This window comes from Branchiostoma belcheri, unplaced genomic scaffold (assembly GCF_001625305.1).
Source record: "Branchiostoma belcheri isolate BF01 breed outbred unplaced genomic scaffold, Haploidv18h27 scaffold94, whole genome shotgun sequence".
In the NCBI taxonomy this organism is placed as follows: Eukaryota; Metazoa; Chordata; class Leptocardii; order Amphioxiformes; family Branchiostomatidae; genus Branchiostoma; species Branchiostoma belcheri.
Genome location: NW_017804620.1, coordinates 404,010 through 412,836, shown reverse-complemented (window position 1 = coordinate 412,836; position 8,827 = coordinate 404,010). Strand labels below are relative to the sequence as shown.

Genomic DNA, 8,827 nt, shown 5'->3' with positions numbered 1-8,827 from the left:
AAAGGAATACTGTGTATCTTTTTCCGTGGGTTTGTGTGATGTATTTGTGAGTGGCTCAGGTACACTTGTAGCTCAAAAGCTCCCCCTAGCACCAGCCTTCTCCATTGCAGTTGCTGTAGTTGTGCTCAAGCTACTAGTACTGACTATTCCAAGCTGAACTGTAGAAAGCTTTGCAAGCGTACGAGTTTTAGCGCGCTACATGTGTAGAAAGAAAACCAACCGCTCAAGCCTCTGTGTCACTCAACTGGAAGTTATTTTTTCTACCTGTAAAAAGATGAAAAAAAAACAAGGGGAAAACAAATGATATGAATGTTCTGGAAACACATGTGGCTCCACGACTGATGCAGTAAGGCTAGGTAGTCTTTGCTGGTCTTTTCTCTGCAGCATAACGAAGCTAGCCCCTCTTCCATCTAAAATTAAACCAGCAACAAGATATGTCCTTGTTTTAGACGATGTTCTTGCTGCCTATTATACATACAATTTGATTCTGTAAAACCACAAATTGTTCATCCAGGATAAGAAAAGCCTTGTACAAAGTTGTGTAAGAACAGAAAAAAAGCTGTAAATAATACTTTCTTCCCGTTGTTCGAACCAGTAGATTTATCGACGTAGGATCTTGTTTTTTGTGTCATGCATTTTCACCCCTTTTTGTTCATGTTCATAATGATTCTTCTTCTTCTTGTGGTGTAAAAACAAAAAAAGACGTGCGTTTCTGCCGACGGCACCTTGCAGATGTAGTGGTACGAGTTTTCCTATGTAAAACTGGGCAGTTTGGAGCACTCGAATCCTGCCCAGTCAGGCTTGTGGTGCCTGGATCCTGTTGACAGCACATAGTGCTTTATTAAAAAGATGCCAGGCTACACTGGTGATGAAAAAAAGCTCACAGAACTTCTGTCGTTGTTGTGTTGTCATTTTTGACAATTTGTTTGACGATTGATTGTGAGATTGTGTATTAAAATCTACACATTATAAATGAATAAGCCACAAAAAAATTGTCAAAGTTGCGTACAATTAAGCACTAATTAACTACATACAATAAATGATGCAAAATAATATTTTGCTAGGATGAAAACCTTAACTCCATATTGTGGATTATATCTTGATTTACCTTTTGGCCGTGGTAAGATTATTTCTTTCTTGAACTCTATTTTGAGCTTAGAAGAGTTGTCATCCATAAAATGCCTTATAGCATTATATAGGAGAGGAAAGGTGGTGTTTTTATATTTTAAGGGGGGCAAGAAATGTTCAGAACGAGTGAATAGTATAGACTTCAAAGCGTGGTTCAGAAAGCATGAGACAAACTTTCTTTTTAGTTGTGAAATCCCTCGTACCAAGTTATGAAATCCATTTCCTTGGAAATGTAGCATTTTGGCCTAGCCTTCTATCGAACTGATGTTCTGAAATTTGACACTCTTCTCTGCGTGCGTAAACTGTTACATTTGATCCGTTCAATGTCATATAAACACTTTGGTACACAGCAAGAGATCTGAGAACATGTCATATGATTTATAAACGTACGCACGCATCTTCCCACTAGAAATAGAGATCAGCAAAGTTTCATACTAATGATCTTCTTCCTTACTTACTATATTGTCAGATCATCTATGTAACACATTAACTTGCAAAGAAGAGGGCGGGGCATCACATAGTTGTAATCAAATGAAGGGATTCTAGACTAAAGGAAAAAAAAAATTGATTAAAAGTAGTAATTCGACCATAGCAAAACGATTTCTCTGATATGCCCATGTTTCCAAGCCCTGTTTTATTGTTGATTGACAGGGTTTGTAGCAGTTTGTCCTGTACGTGACATTGTTTACATTTTAGAATCAACATTCGGTCGATCTTGACTCGAAGTAGGTCAGCTGAGGTCAGTAAATCAAGGTTCATCTAGGGTCAATTCCGGAACAGTCCATCTTTCGGTTTGTGTAGATCAACCAGTTGAGAAATTCACCAGAAATGGTCTTTGCTAATGTTTACTAAGAAATAGATTGTACAACTTTAAAGCAAAGAATTTATGTTTTCCGGAAAAATGTTTAAAATGTAAGAATATTTTAATGGATGTTTGTTTTTGTCCCCCGCCAAATGGCACGTTCGTCAGGATTAAATTTCGCGGGTTTGCGGTGACGTCAGTAAACGTTGCCTTTCGAAGCTCTTCCAAGGGAAAAGAGGCGCCATATTGCTGAAGTGAGAGGTAGGACCACTCCTTTCCCCAAGTTTCCACCCTTCAGAGAGGTAAATTTCCGGTAATTTCTGTTCATGGACTCTTCGTTTATACTCTTCCAAAGGCGTGGTGAAAATGTCACGGTGTGGTTGTGGCGGTGAGAGCGGGAAAAAGCGAAAATCCGCGCCCATGTCAAGAGCCCGGCGGCGCTGAAGTGGTCTCAGCCCCGCATTACAAAATTAATCACTCCTTACCATATTCATCATCCGTCTGCTTCACCGCTGTACTGACACGCTGTGATTTTTACTCGGTATTCGAGCTCGTGATTTTTCACGACAATTATTACATCTAGTGTACTTAAAATGATTATTTCTTGAGTAGAAGACGGGTTTTGGTGGAGTATATTTTGGTCACGTCCGCGCCCATTCTCCACTGTCCTTTGTTGTGCCCACTTTCACTGCCTAGCCTTGAACGTGGCAGTCTGTCAGTGTCTTGGCTTGGCAGCTGTGTCTTCGGAAATGCTTCTTACAGGGTCTGGTTTCACCAAAGTCTTCCGATTTGAAGCGACAACTCGAGACAAGAAGGACAAGTCGTGAAGACCCGGTTTCGTGAGGTGGAATTCCAGTGTCGGCTGTGAACTTGAAATTGGCGTTTTCAGCCTGTTGCATGTGGTTAGCGGTATCGGGTTCGCGTTTTTTTTTAAAAGACAGAAATTGTCGATTTTAGTCTTTGATTCTCCCTCCATTGTCATGCCCTGTTAGCCTTGTTGTTTTCCAAGCTCTACACAGTTTTTAAATTGTAAACAAACCACCCATTGGGGAAAAATTAGGTAGGCGGGACCATGTGGTCTCATCACGCCCCCAGTTTGTTGACTTAGGGGGGCTTGGCGTGATTTAGCCAGGCCAGGCCAGGCAAATGCAGTTTGTTGTTTCAGGTCAGCCCTTAATTCATTGCCCAGTGTTAGAAAACAAAAATTATTTTTCACCTGTTGAACTCCACTATCTTAAAAACAACGCCCATTCAAGAATTATAATCAAAATCTATTTAGGAATGGCCAATTTTGTGAATCATTTGTAATTTTTAAATTGTGTACATTTCTTTGTTATTTTATATGTATCATATCTTTGTTAATTACTTTATGTTTGATGGTGGCACTTATATACTTAGCTTATATATATGCGGTCTTGTGTTTTCTTTCATGTGCTTTGATAAAAAAATTGTAATCGTTGGTAATTCCTTCTTCAAAGCCAACCACCATTCAGATTTTTGTCTGCGTGTTGTTTGAATAAGGCCACACCAATTTGATTTGTTGGTTCTCATATTTTTTAAAAATATGGTTAACTGGAACCAACAAAATGAATTGGTGTGGCCTAAGGATTGATTAATTGATTGTCAATGATTGATTGATTGATTTTCAGACGCTAGTTCAGAAACATGGCGTACATCATCAGAGAAGTGATGGACAATGAGGACCCTCCCCTGCGACCGAAGGATGTGGAGTGGAAATACAGGATGCAGTCCACATACGGACCTGGTAGGGTTAAATTTCACTGTTAGAAAATACTGTAAAATCATAGGCTGTATTGTATTATTGGACAACTTTTATCTATGTAATGTTACTTGTTGTTCCCGTATGTATAATTGTTGAATTAGGAATATCAGCCATGCTGCCTGTAAGTCAATATAATATACTGATGCATTTGACAACTTATAAAGGTTCAAATGGAGGTAACAATTCAGGACCTCATTCCCAGGGCCCAGCTATTCTGTACAAGTGCTTATTAAACCATATTATTATTATTATAAACAAACAAACAAACAAATTTTCTTTAGGCTACACTGTGCTGGCTCATTGTTAACTTGTGTATACTTGTGTGGAGAAGTTATAATAAACAAATAAACAAACAAAAACAAATTTTCTTTAGGCTACGCGAGGTGCACCAACTGCAACAACTCGTGGGGTACCCAGCTGTGCTGGCTGACGGTGAACCTGAAACAGCGCCGCGTGGTGAAGTGGTGGGAACAGAAGTGTAAGAAGTGCCAGACTCCGAACCGCATGCGCATCCGGAAAGACGACCTGTACATGATGATCGAAATGGCAATCGACAAGTAAGTACAGTCAGACCTCTAGTGCTAGTTACATGCTGCCAGGGATAGTATTGATGTGTGGTTGGATCTGAGGTCTACAAAGTATGGATACTTTGCCCAAGGTCTCCACTTAAATCTCCTTTTTCTAGTGTAAAAACATGGAGTCAGCTCCAATTTTTGGTGCACAATTTTTCAGCTCTACTTTCAACAGGTGTCATGTACAAGTAGGACATGTTCAGTTGATAGACAGTCCATGTACCTAAAATTTGTTTGGATACACAGCTCTAGTTTTTCAATCATTTGTTCCTGGTATGCCAGAACATTGATAGAAGGTATCTGTACCTTTGCCTAAAATTTGTTCAGGTGTACACACAGATGTACTTTTTTAATCATTTGGCGTTGCAACCATTGCAGGTACAGAAATGCATTGATAAACTGTACCTGTATCTGTACCTTAAATCTGCTCTAGATTTTTTATCATTTGTTGCGCATTGATAGACAATACATGTACCTGCACTTGTGCCTAAAATCAGCTGTCTTATTTTTACATTTTTATCAATTTTTAAAAAATCCTTTTTCCCAGGTACTACGCGTTGATAGATGTTTGTTGTTTGTTTTAGGTACTATGCGTTGATAGACGGGACGTTCAGAAAGCGTCGTCTGCGCCCGACGGAGAGCGACCCGCACGACATGAAGCTGTGCGAGCGCTGCCGGTACGGCGAGGCCGAGCAGCCCTGCTGGATGAACCTCTGGTACTGATGATGTCACCGTCACCGTAGCAACCACTGATGATGTCACCATTCCCATGGCAACCACTGATGATGTCATGGTTACCATTGGAACCACTGATGATGTCATGGTTACCATGGGAACCACTGATGATGTCACGGTTACCATGCGAACCACTGGTGATGTCACGGTTACCATGGGAACCACTGATGATGTCACAGTTACCATGGGAACCACTGATGACATCAGTTACCATGGCAACTGTTGATATCAAGGTAACCATGGCAACCATTGATGATGTCACAGTTGCCATGGCAACCAAAAGCAACACTATGACAGATGACAGACCAGGACCAGGGATTTTACCGCCTGCCGCTAACATGTAAAACACAACACTGGTCACTTCAGAGGCTTTGCTTTCACTAAATATAAGTTGAAGTGAAAGCTTGGAGTTCAGATACAGTGTTGTGTATGTATCCATTGGTGCTCTGTTGCAATGATTGTAACATGTTAACTTATATATGCTACCGTCCTATGTTACCAAATAACTTTGTTAGCAAAGGGACGAACAACAATATTCATATTTTTGCCTGAGAACCCCAAAGTCTATTTCCTTCTGGTTCTGTTGAGTACAAAGGAAAAGGGGAATATTTCCATTGCTTTAGCCTTGCCTGAAAAGGATTATTTTCAAATTTTGTCTCAGAAAGAAATGACTGAAAGTTAAGAGAATTTGGGGTTGAAAAAGTTTAGCTGGTTAAGTATTTAATGGAGTTGCATAACCATGCATAGAATTGGACAGAGTTTACAGTTCAAACATTGTTAAACTTTTGTTTATGTTTTTTATGTTGAAAATTGCACCTGTTTTTGCAATTGTTTGGGTTAAGAGTACAACTCGCCCCAGATTTGTTTAATACATGTAGTAATATCACATGACTCAAGCTTCATGGAGCCAGGTTTGATTTTAGTTTTTATGTCACAAAGTGATTATAATGGCTTATTATTGGCACACTAGTTTCAAACTAAATTTAGTCTGCCTCAGTTGAAGACAGGTTATATAAACTAGTCTCTCGTGGTTAGGGTGAAAATATGGTGCTCTCAAAACTTGGAAAAGATTTGCAAGAATGTTATTAGAGGAAAAAAGTGTAAATGACTTGGACTTTAACCCTTAAAGAAGGGGAAAGGAGTCAGTCAGGAAGCGAAAAATGTTCACGCGAGAGACTTATTTTGTACTTGTTATATTTTTGTACAAAAACCAGCCTTCTAGGAGAATGAGATTGACTATCTATATATTGAGGGGCAGAATAATTCTGTGTTTTCTCAGAAGAAAAGATTGTATTTCAGAGAGTTTTGAAAGTACATGTATTTGAAAATATCTGCCATATTTTCACTCTAAATGTTGCAAAAGCTCATGTATGTTTAGAGATGTACCTTCTCTATATGTGAGATTGTTAAGTTAGTTTAGTTTTCGTCTGGCCAGTGTTGCACTGCCTTATCGCAAGTCTAAGTCTTTCTTATAAAGGAGTTAAATGTGCTATCAGAAACAAGGTGCATGTTTAATTGCACATTTACACATTTCCTATAAGCTGACAGTATCTTTTGTACACAAGTGTTCACTCACAAGTGTTCAATACGCTTGTACAAAATGTATATTGAGGTGATACTATCAACTATAATATCATTAATGATAAAAGTCCAGTGGTGTGGCTGTCCATTACATACAAGTTCAGACAGTCAAGTTTTAGGTTTTAGTTGACATTATTTTTTTATTTTTTCATTTTTATATTTCTGTAGAAAACAAAGAAAGAAAACTGTTTTATGTATCAAAAATTGATCCATATTTTGCATGACAGTGGACTTTTGCTAATTTGGAAAAAAAGCTGTAATTTTTGCCCCTCGTCAAAGTTGGAAAAGTTTTTTGAAGGATACTTAAGCACACTGACGATACAACACTTCTAAGATTTGTTTCTGGACCAGGTTTTAAAAAATCCTCCTTTGCCGTAGAAATATCTTACTTAAGAACTTTCTGATAACATTTCTTAGTCGAGTCCCTTTTTTTTGCAAACTGTCCATATTCAAGACAGAGATGACTATACTATACTATAATAAGGGCGATGTGAGTTTTCCTATAAACTTATTTACATTTTGAACACCATGTGCCCTTAATAATACCACCTGTATGTAATGTTCCAGTAAGAGGCATTGTACATACTCAGCAGACTTTATAAAGTAGGAAAGACTGGAGTTATTGAGAAAAATCAGAAACATATCTGACAGTGTACTTTCTACTTGATGTTTAGGCCACAATGATTTCATTTCTTGCTAATTATTACTAAAACCAGTTTCTTTTCTGCTGTAAGAAATGTGATGCAGTACATTGTATTTCCATGTGCCAATGATAACAGAAAGGCCAGTATTGTAGTGATTTTGTATTTTCTACTCACTCAAAGTTATTGCACGATTGTAAAGTGTATCTAAGAGTGACTTAAGAAAATGTACAACGTTTCCAAAAGCTGAGAGGTTATCTATATTCCTAAAACTTCTGGTATGTTGAGCTGAGCTGAAGTTTTGCAGATTGTACGTTGGATTTGGACCAAACAAAAACAAAGAAACATGCCAACAGTTTCAAGAATTATTAAGTTGAGCCAGAGTAGAAGTTGATACATGTTAAAAGCTGTAGAATGTAGACTAACACGATATTTAGTAAGTTTTGCAGCACAAACGTGGTTAAAAAGTCTGTATATTTGTTACTGAAGGCTTCAGAATTCTGTACTGAAGTTTTTCTGCTGTTCAGCGATGCTGATGTCAGTTTGAATACAAAGTTTTGTTGAGAAAGTTACTGTGTTGTGTCAAGTGCTTTATTTAACCAAAGACTAGTCTGATTTGATAATAAATGTGTGCCTGTCCATGGTGTGTGTGTGCCTGTATATGTGTGTGTGTGTATGCCTGTATTTGTGTGCGTGCCTGTATGTGTGTGTGTGTGTGTGTCTTTTTCTTTGTGTATCTTGCTGTCACACTCTGTCTCTGTCCCCTCTCGCTCTTCCTCTCTCCCTCCCCCTCTCTCTCTCCCTCCCTCTCTCTCTCACTCCCAAAAATAACATTTGCGACTCCACTTGGGTGCGTATATTATATATTAGTTATAACTTTGTACAAAATTACAAATACTTGAGATTGAAATTAGTAGTAATTAGATTATCCAATCCACCTTCGCCACATGAGTGCCTAGCATTGTGTGGAAGGCATGTTCAGCACCAAGGACAGGATCCGGTATGCCCACTGTACACGCTTCAACCGACCGCTTTTTGGCCTAATTTGCAGTGTACATTGGCTAGGAACTCTTTGTAACGCTCTGGATACATTGTATAATGTAATTATGAATATAAAAAAACACTTAAATAACTTTATAGTATAGGAAAATTGGACAAGAGTGTTAGTTTCATACTGTGGTCACATAACAAGTATTCGTGAAAACGTTTATTCGCCGATACCACTCAAGTACCCGGCGGTAGATGCATTTTCATCAATTTTTTTTACCCTGATATGAGATTATTAGTCTTCGAAATTATATAGATTATCTATTATTTTCACTTTCTTCGCGCCATAATTATAAGTGCCTGTCACCGGGACAGGCCGTTATTGGTTGTCATAATTAGATTACAAGCTTCACATTAATGAGACAGGGCTGCTTTGCTCACCTGTGTAAAAGTGGCATGGTCCTTTCAAAATGGCGGTTTCGCAAGACGGGAGTATTCTTGGCTGATTTTCTTTACAAATATTTGGGTAGTTTTTAGAGTTTTTCGTCGGTAAAATGTTTTTGCTAAGTGTGCAGCAGAATATTGGGAAGTTTCAGCC

The 8,827-nt window shown here is 38.5% G+C and overlaps 1 protein-coding gene across 2 annotated transcripts; it reads left to right on the top strand.

Moving 5' to 3' along the window:
* Positions 1-2,093: 2,093 nt before the first annotated feature.
* On the top strand, positions 2,094-5,434 carry LOC109461604. Of its 2 annotated transcripts, none has more exons than XM_019757982.1 (4): positions 2,094-2,191; positions 3,580-3,695; positions 4,087-4,270; positions 4,870-5,434. In XM_019757982.1, the coding sequence occupies exons 2-4, from the start codon at positions 3,596-3,598 to the stop codon at positions 5,006-5,008; spliced, it is 423 nt and encodes a 140-aa protein (XP_019613541.1). In that variant the 5' UTR covers positions 2,094-2,191; positions 3,580-3,595; the 3' UTR covers positions 5,009-5,434. The 2 variants fall into 2 exon arrangements, with proteins under 2 accessions (XP_019613541.1, XP_019613540.1); XM_019757981.1 differs by having other exon boundaries at positions 2,121-2,232.
* Positions 5,435-8,827: the final 3,393 nt, after the last annotated feature.

Coding starts and splice junctions, on each gene's coding strand:
- LOC109461604 (XM_019757982.1), top strand. CDS start 3,596: ATGGCGTACATCATCAGAGAAGTGATGGACAATGAGGACCCTCCCCTG. Junction 3,696..4,086: donor GCAGTCCACATACGGACCTG/GTAGGGTTAAAT, acceptor AATTTTCTTTAG/GCTACGCGAGGTGCACCAAC. Junction 4,271..4,869: donor ATCGAAATGGCAATCGACAA/GTAAGTACAGTC, acceptor TGTTTGTTTTAG/GTACTATGCGTTGATAGACG.